Raw genomic sequence first — 23718 nt, 5'->3', positions numbered from 1 at the left:
TAGAACAAGTAAGAATAGGTTATATATATTTTTTCTTTTAATAAAAAACTAAATTGTCTAAGAAGGTTCGGCAGATTATTTAGATTAGAATTTCCATTGTCAGAGTTTCCACTGTATTCGGGAGTCAAGCCAAATATACTCCTGAATCCTCTCCAATTGATATAATCCTAATCTTCATCTTATAGAATAAAACTTCAAAATTCATAGCTCTATTCTTCTAAGTTATAAACATAGCTGTACAGAGGATAATGGGGGCCTAAGAAAAAATATATATTGGAAGTCCTATAGCAAATTAAATTATTACATTAAAATAAAAGGAAAAAACATATTACAGGGGTCACTAGTTTCTCGGGGTCTAAAGAAATTTGTTTCCTTTGTTCTCTGGGTACCTCTGCGTATACAAAGCATCTAATTAAATTATATTATAATTTTTTTTAATTTAAATCTATAATTAATTATAGGTTTAAATTCTGATACAGTTAATCTCCGAATAATAAAATATCGGAAGTTCGGAGATTGCATGGCTGTTGTTGGGAGGTGGCCTTTATTAAATTCTATTGTATTATTATTTATATTATTTATGTATTTTTTTTAATTCAAATCTGTCATTTTTGCTAGAAAAAATTAAGCTTTTTTTCAACAATTTTGCTGCTCAAGTACTCTTTATTAGTATACATAATTTATAAATTAATTCTTACTCTATAAATTATTCTATTAATGTTAAAGTAATTATAAGCTTAAATGCTTATATTATCGTTCATATTATTGTATATTTTTTTAATTAAAATTTCTCACTTATAGTTATAAAAAAATAAATTTTTTTAACAGTGTTTTCTGACCAATTACTTATACTGTACGCTTATATACGTCTATTTTTCGAAATATTTATTTTTACACAGTATTTAATTAATATTATAATAATATTTTTCTAATATTTATGCTGATTTTCTGAAAACTGTGTAAAATTCGTTGCAAACATCTCGAGAAAGCGTGATTGACCTGTCGACGACTAATTACAAAGAACGGTTTCGCTAGCGATAGAGCAATAAAAAAAACAATCAGGTAGTCTGTATGCCTGTATGCAACATAAAAAAATCATTTGAAATTATATTGAAGACAATAACATTTTTTAATAACATTAAAAAAGCTTGATGCAATGCAGCAATGCGTAAACGAAGTACAACAAACAACGAACGAGGTAGTTAAATCTTGGTAATATAATATTAATTAATTAATTTTTTTGTGAGAGATGTTCGAAACGTGTCCACTTTGATATAGAGTTCTGTTAGGCACATATAACAGTAAAATTTACTGATACATCTCTAAACTGCTTGCATTCGATCTATCTCAAAAATACGGGCGGGGATTTAAGAAGGAACTTAAATAAATTTAGAAATAAAAAGTATTTTAAAAAAAATATATTTTTCTGTGCATTTATTTATTTTCTTACTATGGAAGCCCGCAGGAGAACACGTGGTCTTAGGGTCCTATGGTAAAGACTCATAAATCTTAGATAAACTGTGCTAGTGGCCCTCCCCACTATGAGATCAGTCTGTCGGGAGATTATTTTTATACGAGGTTCAGTTTTCTATATGTTTCTTATCATGTGCTTTGATGTATTTCAAGTAAGTTGATAACATTTTTTATTTAAATTACTTAGAATAAGCCACGTAATATTATTTAAACAGAATGAGTTAATGGAAGAGATCTTTACGACTTTAAAAACTTTATTACTTAAAGAATGGGGAGAAAATAATTTATTTCATAAATAAATTTATTTATCTATACACAAACTATGAAGCTCATATTATGAGACTTCATAGCTTAGCATTTACTTTAAGTTTTTTTTTTTTTTCCACAGCTGACGATAGATATATTTCTGTATGAGACCATTATAGGAAAATAAGATAAATTTCCAAAATAATACTTTTATAAGATTTCTACATATCAATATAGATGTACTAATATTAGTCATGTGCTTCATAATATATGAAGGCCCGCATTGTTAAGCCATAACTCTACTATAGAACACAATAGAGCCTCTGAAGATTAAGGCCCGATACGTATTCATCTGCAGGAGGCATAGTAAGAAAATGAATGTTTAGAATAATAATTTTTAAAAAGTACAGTACATTAAAGTAGAACGAAATTTAGAATGTGCCGAGTTATTTATAAATTTATTTCATTCAAAATGTCAATTTAAATTTTAAAACAATCAAACAAATCAAGTGATGACATTGAGACGTTCTATTTAATCCTCCGACACCTGACAAGTTGACAAGTCATTATCGTTACAATAAGTGACAATAAATTTTCTATGTCTTCAATTATAAAAGGAGAGAAATGCGATCAAGAAGAGCGATTAGACATTTCAAGTCGGCAGTTGACAAACGATTCTCTTCATTTCTAAATAAAATATCCAATGAATTTTTAAATAAAGAACTTTATAGCAATAAAATTGTTGAGTATTTTATATTTATGTCTTAATTAATTATTTAAGTTTTCTATAAATCATTTTTTAAAGCACGCGCTGAACATCACGTGCTTTAAAGAATAAAACGCACTTATTTTAATGAGCATCATGTGCTCATTAAAATAAGGGTGTTTTATTCTTTTATTCGGTGATTAAGTTTAAATTTAAAAAAATTATATCTACTTGTTAACGAACATTTGTATGTGGTATTTTGTAGTCTTTAAATGCTATGTAAGCTGCATAGTTGTATCAAAACAGTGTATTTTGATGCCATTTTTATATTTTCTTTACTATAAAAATGACGTAAAATTCACTGAAAGTGCACAATATTTTGATAAAATAAACATTTCTATAATCTATTTTATATCATTTAACTATTTTATTGTAGCACTTTGCTCAAAATCCTACCGCAATGCCGAAGGAACAACAACATGAAAAATCTATGTTAAATTGTGTTTAATTCGGTCAAAAAATACTGAAATATTTCAATAATTTATATTTGGAAGAAGGAGGAAAGTCTTAAAGAAAAAAAAACATTTTTTATTAAGTAACCGGGTATAATAGAATTAAGGAAATTGGAAACGGATAACGACACATCAAGCGCCTATATCTTTTGTCATTTGTGCAGAATTGTGACACATCTAAGTTATCTTTCTACGACTCGATATCGGTCGTCAGCGGGTGAAATGTCCTGACATGCGAGCGGCGTCAAATGGATGAAATTGGACAGGTAAACACCACCCGAGGGAGAACACCTGTGTTGCAACCAGGTATATTTCACCAGTTGTCAATCGTCAAAACTACGATATTTTGGGACATTTAACAATCGATCCGGTCTCTTTCCGAATGGAAAGAAATGCCAACAGACATTTGAAGAAAATTTATATAAGGCTGTCATTGGCGGCGTCTGATACTTATCTTCTTCCATTTTCTCCAATTACCCTTTAGGGGTCAAAATATTATTTTTAACGAATTCGTCTCGATCTCCAGGCTTCTCACGTACTGTACAGTCGTCCTTGCAAGTAACTTTCTTTTTCGTTGGTTTGATTCGGTTGTGGCGGCGTAGTCTGGAAAAAATTGGGCAGTTAAATGGCCAAAGTTTCTACAGAAACACCTGTATGATTAAAATATGATGAGTTGTCATTCAATTCTCTTCTCTTTCACGTCTGTATGCTTTATAAAAATACAGAACATCTCAAAAATCATTGTACCGTTTGTTAACCATTGTAAATATTAAATTTTTCTTATTCAAACAATTTATAAGCGACACAAACTTAATCAATTTTGATTAAATTTGTGGGAAAAAAATGCAGTATAAGATTAATGTTCACATGTGAATATTAATTTGATACAAACAAATATAAAACATAATTAACTGACTTCTGAGCTATCCTGCATACACTTGTACAGTACAGTGCAATACTTAAAATCACGAAGGATTAAGATTGTTTAAGATACAAGTATGTTCCTAAGTAATTGTCATTTATTAATATTGACGTTATTCCTTACAGATAATATGCAATTACAGTACAGTTAAAATAATAAATTGTTTTAATTGCTTATCATACGGTTACCATAACTTAGTGTGATAAGTGACAATTATATTCATAATTAATAATAAAAATGACATTATAACTTATAATAAAGTATAAATTTCATTAAATTTTATTAAATTACAACCGTACAATATATATTATAGACTCTTTAAAGAATATTGTGAAACCGATAGGGACATCATCTATAATATTCTTATCTCCATTTGACTTCATTATCAATTATAGTTTGACGTGATCGCATTTTGACATTAGTAGACGGACGGGCCACACTGCACTTTTCTCTTTTTACGTTCCAACAATTCATCCCGTCTCTTCATATAACTTCGATCATATCATTAGCAGATACCTCGATAAAAGATATCAACTTTTTATCAATATTCAGTTTTCCTCTTCACTAATTTTCGGATAAAAGTCGATTTAAGAAGGTTCGAGTATACTGATAAAAAGGAGACACGTCTATAGTTATATAGATTTTTTCCCCCCTTCTTCTTCTATCTGATAGCCTGAAGCATCTAGACTCTTCTTAACACCCATTTCAATTGACAGATATTAATTTAGACACTGAAAGATCTTGCAGTAAATATTTTAACCAGTTAGTGAGCTATTTTGCGCTTGTTTATTACTTTATCTGTGTTTAGATAAAGTACTGAAAGTACTGTACATATTAATTCTACTTATTATCTGTAAGGTATACAAGTCTTTTATAAGTGAAAAAAAAATTAAGAAAATAAAGCTGTTTTTCCACTGATAGCGAAGTTAAATCACTAAAATTACAAATACGGATGACTTTGGATGTGAAAATTTACAAATTATTACAAATTAAGTTTTATTTATTTGTAGATAAAACAAATATATATATATATATATATTCTCAAATTTATAATAATAGAAACAGTGGTAGTAATTGTATGCTCTCAAGGAATAAAATACTTGTGGAAAATAGATAATGTATTCATTACGCCTTTACAATTATGTCTTATGACACCTGTGGAAGAGAGCAATATTCATATAACACGACAGACTAGTCATGGAAAAGTCTACAACATATTATGTTGTATGACATCCTTCCGGATGTAGAGACATTAGAGCTTAGTCAATACTATAGAAAACAGCAATATTAAGCACGTCACATAGAAACTTTTTAAACAATAATATATGTAGGCCCTATATATAGGCTCTATACTAATAGCACACTAACGTGTTTACTGTGCTTTAATACTGGTATTAGTAGTATATACCTTCATGATAATAATATTTAATATAGGGCTTATATTAATAAATTATAAAAATATTAATTTATGTTTAAAAGTTAGGCTGATATATAAATTAACTTTATCTGGAGAAATTTATCAGAACCAACTTACGACTTGAGTTACAGTGATGCTAGAGTTAGAGATACAGTAGTTGTAGTTAGGGTGGAGTTAAAAATACATACATAAATACATACACACATATATAACCTATAGTAAAATCTTGGTATAGCGCCTTCCTAAATAGCGTCAATGAATACTCGCGAACGGATCTTTGTCTTAAATACTGAAGAAGTGAATAGAGAATGCTTGTCTCTGCGAGTTATTAAATGCACGGTACGATTTTGCATTTCAAAGGACATTTTTATCACCGAATCATGGGACTTTCAAACTCTCAAACTTCAAATGTGCATATATCTCATTCTTTTATATACAGCAGTAATTCTTGTTGTTTAAGGTCTTTCAGTTGAGCACCACATAAGATTTAGTGGCGCAATTTAAAGAGTTGATTATATATTAATATATAAGTTTATATTGAGAGTTCCTCAGATATCGAAAGAAGCTCGAGCCAATTACACTTTTTAAAGCTTCAAGTAGGTTATATATGAAAAAAGTAAACAAAATAGCGTTAAAAATGCATATGTTTAAAATTTGACAAAAAAATAAATAAATAAATTGATTAATTAAGATTTTCTCAATGACATGCAGTAGTGTGAATAATTTGCAACAGATTTTCTGAAGGTCTGTAAATTCGAGAGCTTAATCTAAATCTGCCATCCTCAGTTTTAAGAGGCCTTTTTCCTCTACAGAATAGTAAGAAGTGTGAGGCCCTAAGCTCTCTTGTTAAATTTTCTGTACAGATCAGCAGATTTTTATATAAAGTTTAACAAGAGATTTAGTAACTTCTTATTGCATTTAACAGTAACCTTACCGTTAAATACTGAGAGTATTTATAAAATAATTTAAGTTAATAATAAATATTTATATAAAATAGTAGCGGGAAATATATATTGATATTTGTATTATTATGATAATTTATGATTGATGAATAACATTGTGTGAGGTTATTGAATTCTTGCTTAAGGGCGTTGGCTCAGTCATTAATAAATTAAAATAAAAATCCGCCTTAGATCGAAATTAAGAAAGGTGTTAAGGCCTAAGTCCTGTTAGAGAATTAGATAATGAAACACGTCATTCCTGAGATAATTTAATTAGGCATATTTTCATATCCTTTAATTCCAGAACAAAAAAGGGGTAGATCTAAAAGATCGTTGACTTTAGATTCTATGTCTATGAAAATTTATGAACTAAAACTTTATTTTCATTGATTTTAAAAATTGTTTATATTGTTTAGCCTTTTTTCTTTACAGTACACTCTTAGTTACAGTTCTTTGTAGCTTATGATGTAGTATTAATATCTTACAGTCTTATTAAAGTCATGCTGTATACAATTAATTTTTTTCTCCCTTTACAATAAATTCTACAGTTAGTCTCGTTTATAATTCGTCCTGCAGTGACGATTCTTTATAACATATTCTTTTTATCCTTCAATTATATCTAATAAGTATTTTATTCATGTATCTTTTTATAAAATTCATATTATTTGTACAAAATTTAAGAATAAAAATATATACTAAATTTTGATTTTATATTTCTGTAGAACAATATTTACTTGGAATTCAATAAATTTGAAAGGTCATACACAATGCTGATACAGATTCAAAGTCTTATATACTAAGAAGAGTGAATTTTCTTTGTTTTGAAAGGATTTAAAGAAGAAAAACACAAACAGAGCATCTCCCATACAGTGGAATTCGCTTTGTCAAGGTTTTCCCGAGTCATAAGTGGTCAGAAGGTCTGAAATAGGCTATATCGAGAACGAACGCATTTCATTTCGATAAAAATTTTAATAAAATTCTCTATAATGAAAGATAAAAGAGGATGAAGAAGGATGATGGAGGTAACTGATAGGCAATATGCAGATTTAATCCATTTAAGCTGCGATCTTGAGGGAGAATTGTTGACGAAATGAAAACCCGAAGTTTCTCTGCTCCCAGTAATCAGACCGGATCAACCCAGTCAACATCTGGCTCCAGCTAATTTGTCACCTCTGCCCTCCGAGACTCTCCACAATTGGCTGGAGCCCTCATCGATTTACTCTTCCATGTTATTAATAACGACCGACAAAAACACTTTTTTCTTCATGAAACACGACCAGGAATTATCGCAACACAATGATTTTTGGTAGCCCCAGAAGGTACTTAAAGTTCGTTTTTAATTTTTATGCTCTCTAACTATAAAATTCTAATTAGACTTAAGTGCTTAAGTATGAAGAATCTTTTAAGAATTTTCTAAAAATTATATTACTTTAATCGAAAAGTATTCTAAAAATTATTATTTACACGCTTTTTAATAATAATAAACATCTAACTTGTCTGACTAATTACAAAATAAACTTTAAATATATTCTAATCAGCCTATAGGCATCGTTCTTGTATGACACCCAGTCAACAGTAGAGCCACCCAAAAAATTCTTCATCCCTCCTGTCTCGTGACGTGTCCATTATTCTGTCAATTAAGTAGATTTGGCAAAAGATTTTGTCAGCTTCTCGCCGAATTTCCTTTCTTTAGGGAATAACGGTTTTTCTTCACCGACTGATAATCTGATCAAGACCCAACAACTTGTCAACTCGAAATGCATCGTGCAATTACTCAATTAACTCAACGAAACATTATATTTTTCAATATTTTTCTTTGATGTCGTTAAATTATCAATACCTGTACTTTCTATAAGTAATATATACTTATAACACAAAGATATTTTAAAATGTATCAAGATAATAAAACATATTTAACAGAAATCATATTTAAGAGAAATTTTGCATTATTATTTTATACGCTATAAATATACCATAATATATATCATAGATAAACAGGACCTTACGGGTGCGGAGTTAGAGCAGACCCCTATTGCCTTTTAGAGGGCCCCTTTCGCCATTTTTTTAAAATAAACGAAACACGTAGGACGTTCTTTTATTAACTTAAACAAAAAGTAACATTAATTTATAGGCTTAGGAACCACTAAAGGTCCCTAAGTTCTATCTGCGCCCGGGAAAAATTTCCAGCTCCTTTCTCACGGCCCTTTAGATATAAGTTACCTCTATAGAGATATAACAATATATTAGTATTGAATTTTAAGTCTATTTTATGGAAAATTTTCAATTTAATACTGTTAAACTATTGTTGTCTCCTTAGGAGACGAGAAAAATTACCGACACGGTTTCAAATACGTTAAAACTGTTAAACTACTATAATACTAGTTGATATACCATTTTTTAAATGTAAAATAATATATTTTTATTACTTAAAGAATATTTGATGAAAACTTTTTATGCTTTTATATTATTTATTAACGGATATTCTTACTTTAATCCCATTCTTGTTTGATAGTTCATACCAGTTTATGCATAACTGGTGTGAAGTAGAACTTATGAAAACCTGTTTTTTGGTATTTTTACAATACAAAACTATCTGCAAGGTGAATATTTTTTGAATAGAACAATTGAATTGTTATTCAATTCACTTTAAAGAACGTTATACAAACTGTTTTTCTATTGAATTGTTACATTTTTAACGATTTAGAGAGGCCAAATTGCATCATATTTTGCATGAAATCAATTAATTCCCATTGACTTTTTTATAATTTTACTGAGGAAAAAAAATAAAATTAATTAGACTGAATGAAAAAATTAATTTTTAAAAATTGAATTTTATAACAGATTTTTTAAGGGTGAGGTACGAATTTAAATTGAAGAGCGTTAATTGTTTTATAAATCTAAGTGAAACTAAAGTTCAAAGACCTTATAACATTATTTCGTGAGGAAAAGAACCAGTTAAGTGCAGATTACACCAAAAACATGATTCACCTCTCGCCCCCTTTCAGTCGGAGTATATTACACCTGGGGCCAGAAGGTCAACAGTGGAACAAAATGGTTGGTTGTTATTCCATTGGTTCCTCTTCCAACCAACTAATTTACTCGGGACGCTTCGTGAGGAGGCGGGATGAAGAGAAACCTGAAGATCCACCCACTCCGCTTCTCAGGTAAGTTCTGCCAAATGTTAACATAATAAGCTCTTCTACTCTACAGAGGGAGAGAGAGAGAGAGGAAGAAAAAAAAATCCAAAAAATGCTAATAATACATTTGCAATAATTATATCCTCACTTAAGAAGCCTACAGGCAACCATTTCGACAATTATAAAGACGAAATATCTGTGAATTTTCTAACAGATTAGCAGCATTAACAAGGTGTATATACGTTCTTAGAATATTAAATATTGATGTTAAATGATGTCCAGGTCGTAGTTGACTTTGAAGGAAGTGTCAAGAGGTGAAAAGGAGAACTGATAGAATTAAGCGTAGTGACCCGAGTCACTATGCTTAATTCTATACACGAATACGAATGAATTGAGTGAGAAACTAATAATGAGTTCGAGTTTAATAGATTTAAGCGTTAAAATTTGAATAAAATTATTAAAAATATATATAATTTTCTAATTTTTATAAAGATTACTCTCTTTTAAGCTCCCTGTGCCTCTTATAAATTCCTATAAGTCCGAAAAAACGAGCATAACACGATAATTCAGAATAAGGATAAGTATTAAATATAAATATTAAATTAAATTTCTTTTCCTTGTAATATTTTTAATAATAAATTATTAAATAATTCAAATTTGTTAATCATATTAATTAAAATCTTATCTAGATCCTTACTAATTACGAGGTGTACAGTGTGTTAATTACAGTCCTAGCGAATGGGAAATATTTTCCTTGTAAGCCTTATCTTAATTATTACCTTAAAAAATCCTATTACTTTATAATATTTGAGTTTAGAAGAAGGGATAGAACTTTTTAATATAGAATATAGATAGATAATTAAAGAATTTGGTACTCATTTTAGCATATAAATATGCAATTTATATGCATTAATAAACGAAATTAAGGAGTTAATTGAGTTAAGGAGATTAATTAACTGAATATTTTAGACATATGTAATTTATTTAGGCTATACACTTAAGTTATATCATTATATCCTATAGCATATTAGAACACAGGATATCTAATTATATATAAAATCAGTTAAATTTAATTTTAAGATATAAAAGAAATTTTTGACAAAATTATTTATGCTAATGAACCATTATAAAATATGAAATGACAAATTTGATATAGCCTAATGACTTTAATTGGCATAAACTTAATGATTTCGTGAATCATTTAGCGAGGAAAATTCTTAAAATTTCGGTCAAATCGTGAATCAACACTAACCTTATTTCGTAAACGCAATTAAACTTTGACACTAAAGTATATTATTTTAATTTTTAATAAGAAAAGAAAGCAGACTTAGTCCTGTAATTTATAGGCCTGGGCCTGTTTTACGCTAGGCCTAATTAATATAATTAGATTTATAACAATTATAAATAATATAAAAACTATCATATTTGCCGGCCTAAGTGCTTGCATTAATATGATAAAACATATTTAACTTTGAAAATGTAAGTTTTCATGCAAAATTTAGTGAATAGTTTTTATTTTAGTAGCTTAATTAAGTTATAATTAAATCTTAATTAAGAATTTTTAATTAAAGTAAGCTAGAGACTAGATTGAAGAATAGTGTAGTAGTGTAGCGCAATAGGCGTATAGCTTTAATTATTAAAGGCTATTACATTACTTTATTGTAATTTTGAGTACAGAATAAGAGGCCTAGATCTATAATTTGTAAAAAAATTTTCTCCAAACTTTTATTATTTTTAATGTAAAATAGTTATTTAATATATATATATATATATATATATATATATATATATAGCCTATATTATGATTTGATGATTTACAAATGTAAAATGTAAACCTCTGTTTAAGAACAAGCCTCATCCTACAAAAATTCTTAAGAAATTTATAAGAAGGAAGTAAATTAAATCTTAAATGTAAATATATAATTTTATAAAACTAAAAAAAAAATTATTTTAAGACCAAAATGCCAATGTTACATCAATAAAATAGTGTTTATTTGTAAGACGTAGGGCCTATGTATACAAAAGAGTTACATTAAATTTATTTGCTAAGCCTATCATTTATAATCTCATTAGCTTAAGTAACTATAATTATCTTTAATTAGGCCTTTAAAATGTTTACTGCATTTAATCATCACAAAGAAGATTCTTGAATATAAAGTATTGTAAATATTCACTGACCATCTTTATGAACTGTACAATATTCCTTACTTTAATATAGTTTTTACATTATATTGTTTAATAACTAAGCTTAATAATACCTCATTAAGAAGAAATTTAGATGTAGATTCAATATTTAAGAAGAAATGTATGATTTATAGTTTTATTTGTGAGTATTTTAAAGACGTATAACAGCATTAGTTGTTGTTTAATTAGGAATTAATAGCACTTGTCTGCAAATAATAAGCCGATGATAGCTTAGATAAGTTTATTAATCTCTACAGAGGATCCTATAAAAATTTGAAATATTTTATAAAATTATGAGAAATAACGGACTGAATTATTTGCTTAATTGGCCAACTTAGTTACGCTTTAAGCTTATTTATTAATAAAAGTTTAAAATGGTTTTCTTTTTAAAATTTAAATTATAAATTTTATTTTTAGAAAAATCTTTAGTTTTTGATAATAGAAGTTAATTTTAAAACAACCTATTTATTTATGCTTATATCACAACCAAATAGCAAAAGTTGGAGTTAGAAGGTAACCAATGAGTGTTCACATACTAAAGTAAAGTGAATGGTAATTGGTCAACTTCTAACTTCGGATTCTTGGTTGTGAATACGGCCGTTAATATGGGGTTAAGTGACTCGAAATGCCGAGAAAGTAAAGGTGTGTTTATATCCAGAACAAAGGGTCGAATTTAATTAACGAGCTTGAAATAGTGTATTTTAAACCCGAAGAATATAAACTGCTTTAGTGTAATATGTCGTTTTTTTTACGACAAAGAAGTTATCCTTGTTCTATTAATATAGCCTACTCTATTTTCATAAAATGACTAACTACATCGATTGTTGCAATACATTTATTCACACACAATCATCTAATTCGTCTACAAACTGGTAAAACCTTCCTTTTCACTGTGAAAAATCACATCGACCATTCCGCCGTTTGCTGATGGTCACGTGATTCCGTTATGTCCAATCACTGGTTGGATTCTTCCAGTCTTGTTTTTATAAAATAACTATGTACAGCACAACACGAGACAACTAAAAACTCGAAGGCCTATGGGCCTTTAGGCCGGAAGCCTATTTACAATTGGTTTCAGCAAATAGGGGAGGCCAGAGTGGGTGGTGAGAGATAGGTGGGTCTTTCTCCGGGTGGGTGGTGACGTGAAGAAGGTGACGTATTGGAAGGGCCTCCTGTTCCGTCGGCCCAAGGTTGCAAGTTCTGAAGGGCGTGCAACGATGCATTATTGATACACAAAGGATCTCTCACACTTTCATACAGAGTCTTGGAAACCACTTCTGCTTGAAGTGACATCATTAGCCTATTAGCCGCTTGCCTTTCTGCTTCTCTTTCTTCTGCAGTCTGCCTCCTGTAAGGAAAATAAGAAAAATAAGCGAATAATTTATCGTTTATTACCTAATAAAGTATATGAGCTAAAAGTTAAGATTTCATGAGATAAACTTAAGAATTTCTTATATTTTCACATGAATTGTTCAATTGAATTTGGCTTAATTAGTTAGAAACACATGCCTAAGTGTAAAATAATAGAATTAAAGTGACTAAAATTAAGTGTTATGAATAAATAAAGTCTTCATTCTTCAGTTTAAGAAAGTCCCTCACACGAAGACTCATTTGAATAACCTTCGTTGAAGAGTGAGATCTATTTCTCAGTATCGAAGAAGAATTTGATCAATTTTAATGTAAATCCTTAAAAAAATTATGCACTTAAAATTATTTTACGTCGCTTTGAATGTAATATTTTGAAAACAATATCCATATTTCATTAGTGATTAACGTGTTCATGTTATCAATTGATGTTTCAATTTTAAATGCATTCATTTATAGTACGAAGTTTGGCCATATTAATATTGTCCTAGTTAAGGAAATAGAATAATTTTAGCTTTCAATTCTGTAGAGGCCCGTGACGCTAAATGATAGCTTTCCACTTGTAAAAGCTGATAATCGATCTCGTTCGAGAAGGATCGAGAATAAACTTTGTGCAAAATGAGTGAAAGTTTTAATAATTAATTAGATGGTTAAAGTGTCGAGTGTCGACTAGCTAATTATCTATTGGCCAGAATTCGCCAATGGGAAGTAACTAGAGATTTAAGCATTAGGGAGTCGTTAGCTACGAGGCCCCACCCTCCCAGGGCGTCCAAAGCTTATCGTGGATGAGATAATTCTATTAAAGATTCCTATCCTGGATAATCACGGTCATTAAAAATCTTCAACTGAGAAAAGTCAGTCATGCAATTCGCTCATTTCCATTGGCACTCCACCTAAAGTAACGATTGACGATTCTTCCCTTCATCTTATCCCGGATGACGTAATGAGGACGATGCAAAAATTGGGTGGAGTTCAAGATACATTTTATTAATCACACTTCATTTGACGAATTAATAAGTTAAAAGGGGCTTGCCAAACTTTGCTTATTAAGAAAATCACTAGATGGCGCGATAACAAATGGGCATCGAGGGATTCCATGCGAAGAGCAAAATCGTGAATAATTGGAGAATAACGATTTGGCCGGATTATTTGTCTATAGGCCTACAGGCAAATTACTAGCTTGTTGTCGAGTTAAAGCTAAGGCAATTCGGCAAAGGCGTGACACGTGCAACGATTATCGTACTTCTACACCTAAGTGAATCGTGATTTTATCTACCAACGGAAAACGGAAACTATACAAATTTTTAGCGTTTGATTTAAATGTTACTACAGTTATTGAAGGATGACGAGTCTTGATACAAAACTGGTATTTTTTTCGTAGTTGTATGGATTTAAAAACTACTGTTCTCCTATTAATTGTGTTATCGACATTATCAGTACAATTATAGTTTGGACAATTTCTTGTTAAAATTATTAATTTCAATTGTTTTAAATGTTTTTATCTTACATTTTAATCCTGTTAACTATATCTTATAATTGCATAGTATGTAATATTTACATAATGAACTGCACCCTGATCTTATAATGTCATGAGTCTATATCCCGATAACTGTAGATGATCTACCCTTAGTCGACAATCCATATTTTACGTCCTACATAAACTATACTATCGGGTGAGCAAAGTGATTGAAGAATAGATAAGATTTAAGGAAGGAAAAGGATTGTAAGAATCGTCTCACCTCCATTTAGTCCTCCTATTTTGGAACCAAGTCTTGACTTGAGCGTCTGTCATTTTTAATTGTTTAGCAAGGGCCGCCCTTTCTGCAGAGGCTAAATATTTCTGTTTATGGAATCTCTTCTCTAATTCACAGATCTGCATCCTGGTGAAGGACGTTCTTGGCTTTTTTCTCTTTGGAGGCGTCCTGTTCTGATACGGGTGACCGATTCTCCTCGGAGTCACCGGAGCCAGACCTACGACAAGAGTCGTTAAAGTAAAAATTATGTATATTTAATACTTGTATAGCTATTTGTGTTTTGTCTCTTCGATTAGATTTGAATTTTAAAAAAATAAAATAAATGATAAAAATTTATAAATTTAATTAGAATTTTTGACCATTTTTTAATGTATAAATAATGAATTTTATGCTGGGTTATTGCTTAAATTACAGGAAATTTATCTAATAAATGAAAATAATGTGACGTAAACCGATATTTGTTTTCAAATTTAAAAATTATAAATCACGTGAGGATGAAATAACTACAATTATCACGTGACGAATGGCCCGGAGAGAGGTTAACGATGTATGAAATGAATAAATGCTTCATTGTGTGAAATAAAAAGAAAGTTATTATAATTTAGAATTTTAAAAAATAAAATAAATTATTTTGATTTAGGCCTAATACAAATCTAAAAAATGAGAGGCTTATGTAAGTCGAAATTTTAGCAAAAATCGAAATATTTTGGATTAAAAAGACCAAGAGTTTATGACAAAAGCCTCTCGGCACAGCCAGATTTACATATAAGCTAAACAAATTAATACAATTTAGGCCTCACTCTACAATGATACAACTTAAATCTCGTGTTTTTTAAAACTTATTGTTGCTTAGTGAAGGGTGAAAGGCCTTTTATTAGTTAGAGATTTAGTCTAGTTCGGCTTTGCATTTCAGGGATCGAATAGGTTCGGATCACTCACTTTTTGAGCTTTGGCTTCACTTTTTGGCTGCAGTATAATAAAAAAATGAAAAAGCATTTTAAAAATTGCATAATACAATTATAATATATATTTTAAATAATAATATTTTATTTAAAAATCGTGTCTTTTCATACTTTATAAGCGGTATCCGACAAATGGCCTCGTTCGATAGGGCGTGAGATAATTATATTATCAAATCGAAATTTTTATATAAAGTTAATTGTTTTAAAGACTTAAAATAGGATAAAATTTTAGTTTTTAAAGGAAGCAATATTTTAAAGCCATTTTTAAGCATAGAAAGTAACTAATGGAGGAAGAGAAAATAAAATTCACATGTAAACATTTCATTAAAGATACAAGCACCTAATTATATAATTTTTTTTACTCAAAGTTATTCATTTCTGTGAACTAGAACAATCCTTTACCGAATAGTAAATGTATAAAGAAAAGGATCAAAAGAAGTTAGCTAAAAGAAAAAACTAACAATAGCTTCACTTCCTTTAACTTCTTTAAGGATAATTAAAAATTTATTCTTAAAGAATGAAAATTAATGCAATGTATACTTTAATATTTTAATGAAAAATAACAATTTCTTACATAATTTAATAGATTAAATAGAGTTAAAGATCTGATTTATCATAACTAGGCCAAGAAAGCTGAAAAATAGGGCCATTTGACCCTGATCTACATACAGAAGAGCCCAAAATTTAATATTTTATATAAGAAAATAGTTATTTTACTAGCTAATTGGTGAAAATTTTGTTTTTAAACAGTTTATTAATATATTTTCATGACTTTCGAAAAGGGGTGAGACCCGCATTTATAACTAATGCGGGCCACTTCCCACCTCTCTCAATCCGAAATATGTTTTCTGAGATATCGAAACAACTTATGTTAAATTTAAAAATGCTTATTTAACTAAATTTATAAAAAATTAATATTATTTTATGTATAAAAAAAATAAATTGAGCTACTGTTAAGCCTATTGAACTACAGTAAAAAATTTCTATTACTTATAATTACAATACAATACAATACCGTCAATGAAAACTACACTCCCACTTTTATTGAACAATAATTTAAATGCCCTAAAAAGATTTAAAATGAGATAAATTAATTTTTAACGCCATAAACAAATTCGAACAAGTTACAGAATATTTAATAACTGAGAAATGGAGAAGCGTGACTGAAAATTTTTAAGAAAAAGCCTTATTAATAGTAGTGAAATTAATTAGAAATTATGCTTCGCTGCTTTATTTCTATAATTGCCTGGACTACTTTTAATTGAATGAATCGACAAAGAATTTTTTGACCACAAAAAAAAAAAGAAAGAAAAGTGCAACGGATAATAGCAAGGTGAAAATTCAAGGCTGGTCACATGACTAAATTGCCTATTCTGTCGAAACGATAGATAATAATAGCTAACAAATACCTTTAAAACATATTATTATAGCTTATTATCAATAGATTTGACATTTTCGAGCTTTTGCTTTATCTTTTCAATCAATTTAAAATGCCTGTAGATCTTTCAACCATTGGCTTTTACATGGTTAATTAAGCTAAAAAACATACTTAAAATATAAGTTTTAGCCATAAAAATGATTATTTTTAACAATAAAATGATTTACATTATTTAATTTTAATTATATTTAATAAATTTCTTAACTATTTTCATGCAAATTCATCAATTATTAATTTGAAAATCTAATCTATATCGAGTTCATCCCCAATTAACTTATTGATACAAAGGGATTATATGAATTAATAAATGCTAAAAATATATTTGACCACACCTAGTACCTATCACGTATAAAGTTATCTTATTAATTATACAAAAATATTTATTCCTCATGCATCCGTGTCGGAGAAGAATAGGCACGATCACACGATATTTCGTAAACAAGACAAAAAACCTTCATTCAACTAGGAGAATGATTACGATTTAGAGGGTGTAAAAAACAATCGAGTGAGCCTTTACCTCTTTTCGTTCAACTTCATTAAATTTCCATTTGCAAAATGGTTCTCGCCATTAAGGATCATCAGAACCGTCCTTCTTTCCTTATTTACTTAGTTAGTAGGGTTTATTGATCGATTCATGTCCTTCATTGTCAATCCCCCTTTTCTTCATAAGACACTTTAAATATTGATAATGTTTTATTAAAAGGCAAAAATTATGATAAATTATAAATTTTCGACTCCAAAGCTGATACTAACTATTTTTCATTGACTTCTTTCTATTCAGCCTTAAAACAGCAAAGATTAAAGGAAAGAAAAACAGTTATAACTATTGTGTAGACATGAGAGTTGGACGTAGAAGACAATTTTCAGTTTCATATGTGTTTTGATCAATTATTATAAATTAATGAAGAAGTAAATTGTGGTTATTGTCATAAAAAGAAGGTAAAAAATGGAAGTGGATGATCGGCCACGTGTTCAATCGACAGGTCACGCTTTACAGCTGCGATGATGAGATTTTGGCAATTAAGCTTCTGAATGGACACATCGATGTGTGTCAATGCAATGAATTTGTTGCATTTAATATATGACGACATTAATACCTAGTCATTTGTTACTCTGTCTACCGTGAAACATCCATATTTCATACACGATAACGTATAATTTATGCGAATTATAATCCAGAAAATTCATTTTTATACATCAGATAAGCTTATATGCTAGCGATATAAATTTTCGTTTTTAGAATTAATTTCTTAATATTGTTTTTAACATAAAAAGTGTCCTATTGATGCAAGATTACGTCAATTTTCTTCTTAAGATAACTAATTTTTTTAAATAAAATTGAATGTGAATACAAGAACTGATCTTTACAAGTTCAAGTGTGGAAGAGATGAAAAGATAGATTCAAATCCTATGTAAGGATATATTCGAATCCTGAAAACTGTAGCATCATCAACACTGATATCCAGATTTTATGTATTCCTAGTCCTACGTGATCCTAGTTCCTGTGTAACCTATGAAGGATTATATAGTATTTAGATTTTATGTAAAATAACTGTAGGGTCATCGACACTAATAAATAGGAAGAATTGGTTATAGAAACTTTTTTGGCAATATCTGATCATTAAAAAGATGACGACCAATTGATTGTCATGAATTCGTTTCCTCAAAATACTTGGAGGTGATTTTAAGTATAGACTAGCTCCGGACAATAAAATTTTTAATGCCATAAAGGAAAGGGAAAGTATATAGACCCACAATTAGGATATTCTTAATAGGATTGTTTACCTCAAATTCCTTTCTGCCGTTTCCTATTTCAGTTATGAGTATTTTTTGTTACCTCTATTTTTTCTTTATGAGACTTAGTACAGTACATTCAGATTTTATTATTCCAGGAAATAATCATTCTTATAAAAATATATATTTACAGAGCCTAAGGGAGCAAAAATGCCAGGATTTAAATTGTAAATAATTCACTCTATAGCTTAAAAATCATAATTGATGTAAAAATTTTGTTAGAGTATAGACTGCTGATAGTCTACTCTCTAGTTTATAAATCAGATTTATGTGGAATTTTGGATAGAATTAAGTTACAAAGTTACTGTCTATGATATATTTAATGTAATGCCTAACAGAAAAAGAATGGTGCACGATTAGAAAGCGGAAGTAAGTAGAATAGAGTTAAGTCAAGTACTGCGTACCAGATGGGATCTTACAAATAACTTGAATAAAGAAATGATGGACCGTAATAAACAAGCTAGTAAAGGAAGAGGCGCCGAAAGAATTGTATGTCAATGATGGCGTGAAGCGCGAGAGTTATGCCAAGTTAGACACCCGAGGCGGCACAACCTGAATAACTCGTTGTCGGAGGAGAATAAAAACGTTTAAGTCTTCTCATAGAGGAATGCAACCAGTTAACTTGTCTCCGAGCTTAAACTAATTTATGGAGACTTTTCTCTCCAGTGATCACGAATACTTGCAACTATAAGTTTGTTAAATGTGATGTTAGCCAATTCGCTACAGGCCTACTTTCGTAATAAAAATTCACATAAAGATACATGACGTGAAAGTTTTTGATATCTTTATCAAATTTTCCTTATACATTTATTTAAAGATGAGAAAATAACAAATTGAACTCCCGAAAAAGTTAATTTTATCTCATTAGGTAAGCTCTACCCTATTTTAAGAGAAACAAACTTAAAAATTGAACATAAATTAGTTGTTTAATGTGAAAATTTGAATTTTTTAAATACTATTTTATTCAATAGAGTGCTTATAAAGCCAAATAGTTTAAAGATTTTCACATGTTTGAACATGTTGAACAGTTATTCGTCAATAAAATCAATTTAAATGTTATTAAATATGATTTATTTTCGAATTACTGAAAACAGACAACAGGGCAGATTTTTCTGTTTATAGCAATTTATTTGAATAATAGTTGAAGAAGTGGAAAAAAAGGCTCGATCTCAATGAGGTGGTCTTCTTTCCCAGGAGAATGATTGTTTAGAAAAAGGTTAGTAATCGCTCGTTAAAGTTAATCCGACTTCTTTCCGTTCAAGTTCAAGGAAAAGCAAAGGCAAAGGTAATGGATACGGTTAGGCTTGGATGGTTCTCAGGCGCCGATGGCGTGACTTTGGCCATTAGGCATTTCTGTGTGCGGCTATCCGTTAAGGAGTTGCTCGACCCCACGCCTTTCTCAATTACAGTCTTAATTGCAACTAAAGGCTTCCAATGGTCGGTGATCGACTATCTGCCAGCCTTAATTATATGTATATACGTGTATATAGGCCTATAATCTAAGGATGTATATGACGAAACCGATCACGATAGGTCCATTTAGATTGAGAATTACTCATAATAATATGATAAAAATAATTAAAATTAGTTAGATATACAATTTTATATCCACAGTTTTATGTTTTAAACAGTTTAAGTGATTTTTTTTAAGTCGGAATAATTAAAAATAGCGAGCTTTAATACATTGTGATTTTCCTTTTTAACGTTTAGTTAGTTAAATTATTACTAAAAAAATCTTAAAGTACTTTTAGTAAATGTTTAATTTATATTTTTATATCTTTACATGTTGATAAAGCTAAATTAAAAGTAGATTTGAGACATTAAAAATTAGATGTAAGCTTTATTATGTCATTATTTCACTTTTTATCAATAAGCTCATTAACAACAAATTAAATAATCATTATGTCTCAATAAGATTATTGCAATGATACGCTCCTAATTATGTTGTAATTTACTTCATAATTTATATATGAATTGCAAAGAATTTAAATTAGACGTTAAATAATTCATCTTATTGAGATAAACGAATTGATTGATTCTGTTTTGGCTAGATTTGATCACTGTTTTTGTTACTTCAAATATATTAATTGCTATATAATATTAGCTAGTTAAGCTATTCTGCAATTCATAAATTATTTCAAAACTTTAATTCTTAATTGCTATTAAAATTTTATAGTGCATTGGTTTAAACATAGCCTATTGAAAATTATAGAATACGTCATGTTTTCCCATTGAATAAACAGCAATAAGTGTCCAGATTGTAAAACAGGTGAGTTGAGCCCCAGACGTGTAACAAATGTGAGGCCCCAATCTCACATTTGACTTGTCTTGAGGCCCCATTTTATCTCTCTCAGGCCTGAACAATTATAGCTGTTGGTTCAATGAAAGGACGTGACATGCTTGGTTACCTTTTTCATAACTGTTTTTTACATTAAAGAATAAATTTTAGACCCTTCTATATTCGATGTCGGAGCCAAAGCGTTTTACTAGTTCTTTATCTTTGCCTTCAAACGTTATAATAATATTTTATTAAATTTCTATACGATTATGAGAAAATGGGACTATTCTGAATCTTTCATCCTTTGATTCGTAATAAATTTATTATTTTATATGCGAAAAAATGTAGTTTTATTTGAGAGTTTTGTTAATATACAACTAAGTCTCAGATATACATTCACAAAACTCACATATATAATTATATATGAAACCTGGACTAGTCAAAAACGTTCTGGAAGCCATAAAACTATATAAATGAAAACAGATTTTTCATCATTTATCATTTATAGTTTTCTTATCATGTTTTTTAATGTAAGATAATAAATTTGAAGTTCCACTCTATGCGGAATAAAAAAAAAATGATTCTGCTTGACTCCTTCTATCAATGCCTGTTTTTATAGATTTTAAGAGCAAAATAATCCTTCTAATACAGATCTGTATTTTTCAAAACTCTAAACAAATATAAATTTTATACTTAGTGATGTTATTATCTGGAATGTTTAAGAATTACGTTAATAATATGATTAGCTTCAGGCATCGATTAACCTAAGAAAGCAGAGAGTATGAATTTTTGGTATCACTCCTTATATTAATGTACTGTACTGTACAGTATAATACATTTTAAGACGAAAGATCAAACGTCTTCGTTCCAAAAGTTAGAACAATTCATAGAAATAAATTAAAATATTCAAAATTAAATTTAAAAAGTATTTATTCTTTAAAAGATGAAAAACATCCATATAGTGATTTAGTGACATACAAACTTAAAATATGCATAAAATATGAACAACAATCTGTTTAGTAATAGTTTCTAAACTATTCTAAATTGATTATTCGTAATTACTGAATTGAATATTCAATTTTTTATATAGAATATAAGCTGACTCAGTACTGGAGTAAGCATAAATCGTACAAGTAAGCAATTAAAACTGCTTTTTTATTGTGAGATTTTTTAAAATTGAAGTATAATCGAGTTTTTAACTCTTCAAATTTGTTTAAACGTTTCTAATGACTTCAACATAACAAAGAGCAAACAACTATTTCTACTGGGGGGAATGGAATGTCCGGAGAAAGAAAAAGAGATCCTATAGAGTGAGAACAAAACAATTACCACTGCACAATGCAACCAACACTCTCTCAAACTCTAATTACTCTGACATTTTTTCTCCAGTTAACCTTTCACACTTTGGCATATTTAGCGCATGCTCAAATACTTGCCCTCTTCCTGTAACATGTCACGTTTTTTCGATACGATTCGAGCTGTCATAAAACCTGTCGTGTCCTTAATTGTGGGTCGAGCCAAACAACACTAATAGATAGATAATAGTAAGAGTACAATACTTCAATTGTATTTCTGTACAATAAATTGAAGAATCTTAACTTATGTATGCAAATCTTAGTAAAATTTTTGTGTCTTCTTTTACCTCCCCTTTATTGTTTCATATTTAGCCATAATTAAGGTTAAATTTACGTCTTTACCACGGTTAAGCCCGCTTTAGTTAAGAGACATTCCACCTTATTATTCCGTCCCTAACAAAAAGTGTTTTGGAAACTTACCGTGTATTCTGTCCTTGATAAGAGCCTGACTGGCAGGTGTCATCCACGAGAGCGTGGCATAGGCGATGGGTGGTGGCCTATGGGCAGGCACGCGTATGACTGTCCCGTTGATGGCTCTATGAAGTGGATCATAAGGCGAAAAGAGTCCATGCACCTCTTGTCTAGGCAAAGCCTGCGTCACCGTAGCTCTATTATTTTCAACACTCCCACTTTCACTTTCGTTATTTAAAAGCCGACTGATGCTGAAAGATAATTTGGGTCTAGGAGTAGGTTGACCCTGTCGAGATGTAGTAGTGTGAGGGGGCGACGGCGTGACTTCTGACCTCGGCGACGAAGCGGCGCTTTCGGCCGAATCTGCACGTTCGCCCATGTCAATGAATCCGCATTCGGCAAAGGAAGAAGAGCTGCTGAGAAGCGCCTCCTTACCCGAACGATACGGCCGACTAAGCCTAACAGAATCGGGCAACGGATGGTCGCTTAGCTCCAACGTCGCTATTGGTTAACGCAATCATCCTCCGTGCAATAGCGTTTTAACCACGCCCACTTTTCTCGCTTGCCAAGTGACGTAGAAATAATTGACGTTTTTCTCAATTCCCGACAGGCAATTCGTTTTCGACGATTTGTAGTTTGATTTGCTCGTCTTTATTATTAAATCTTCTAGTTTTAATTTCAAGAAAGAGGTAAATAAATATTTGTTTTAGTTTTATCCATAAATGAGTTGTCATACTTCAACATTCGATAACTGTAATAAATATAAACAATGAACTTAATTTTATTTGGTTAGGTTTAATATTGATATATTTCCATATTAAAA

The 23718-nt window shown here is 29.8% G+C and overlaps 1 protein-coding gene across 1 annotated transcript; it reads right to left on the bottom strand.

Moving 5' to 3' along the window:
* Window positions 1–12361: 12361 nt before the first annotated feature.
* LOC136975477 (T-cell leukemia homeobox protein 3-like) lies at window positions 12362–23330 on the bottom strand. Its single transcript, XM_067270536.1, has 3 exons — window positions 22905–23330; window positions 14643–14874; window positions 12362–12886 (listed from the first exon to the last, which is right to left on the bottom strand). The coding sequence occupies exons 1-3, from the start codon at window positions 23272–23274 to the stop codon at window positions 12613–12615; spliced, it is 876 nt and encodes a 291-aa protein (XP_067126637.1). The 5' UTR covers window positions 23275–23330; the 3' UTR covers window positions 12362–12612.
* Between the last annotated feature and the right edge of the window lie 388 nt (window positions 23331–23718).

The sequence above is a fragment of the Centruroides vittatus genome, unplaced genomic scaffold (assembly GCF_030686945.1).
Source record: "Centruroides vittatus isolate TY-2023 unplaced genomic scaffold, ASM3068694v2 contig_371, whole genome shotgun sequence".
NCBI classification, from domain to species: domain Eukaryota; kingdom Metazoa; phylum Arthropoda; class Arachnida; order Scorpiones; family Buthidae; genus Centruroides; species Centruroides vittatus.
The sequence above is the reverse complement of the archived record's forward strand: the minus strand, read 5'-3'. Positions and strand labels throughout refer to the sequence as shown.

What these genes read in the sequence shown, in the direction of transcription:
- LOC136975477 (XM_067270536.1), bottom strand. Translation starts at nt 23,274, where the DNA reads ATGGGCGAACGTGCAGATTCGGCCGAAAGCGCCGCTTCGTCGCCGAGG. An exon ending in TATCAAGGACAGAATACACG is followed by an intron (nt 14,875 to 22,904) that starts GTAAGTTTCCAA and finishes CTCTTGTCGTAG; the next exon opens with GTCTGGCTCCGGTGACTCCG. An exon ending in AATAGGAGGACTAAATGGAG is followed by an intron (nt 12,887 to 14,642) that starts GTGAGACGATTC and finishes TTTTCCTTACAG; the next exon opens with GAGGCAGACTGCAGAAGAAA.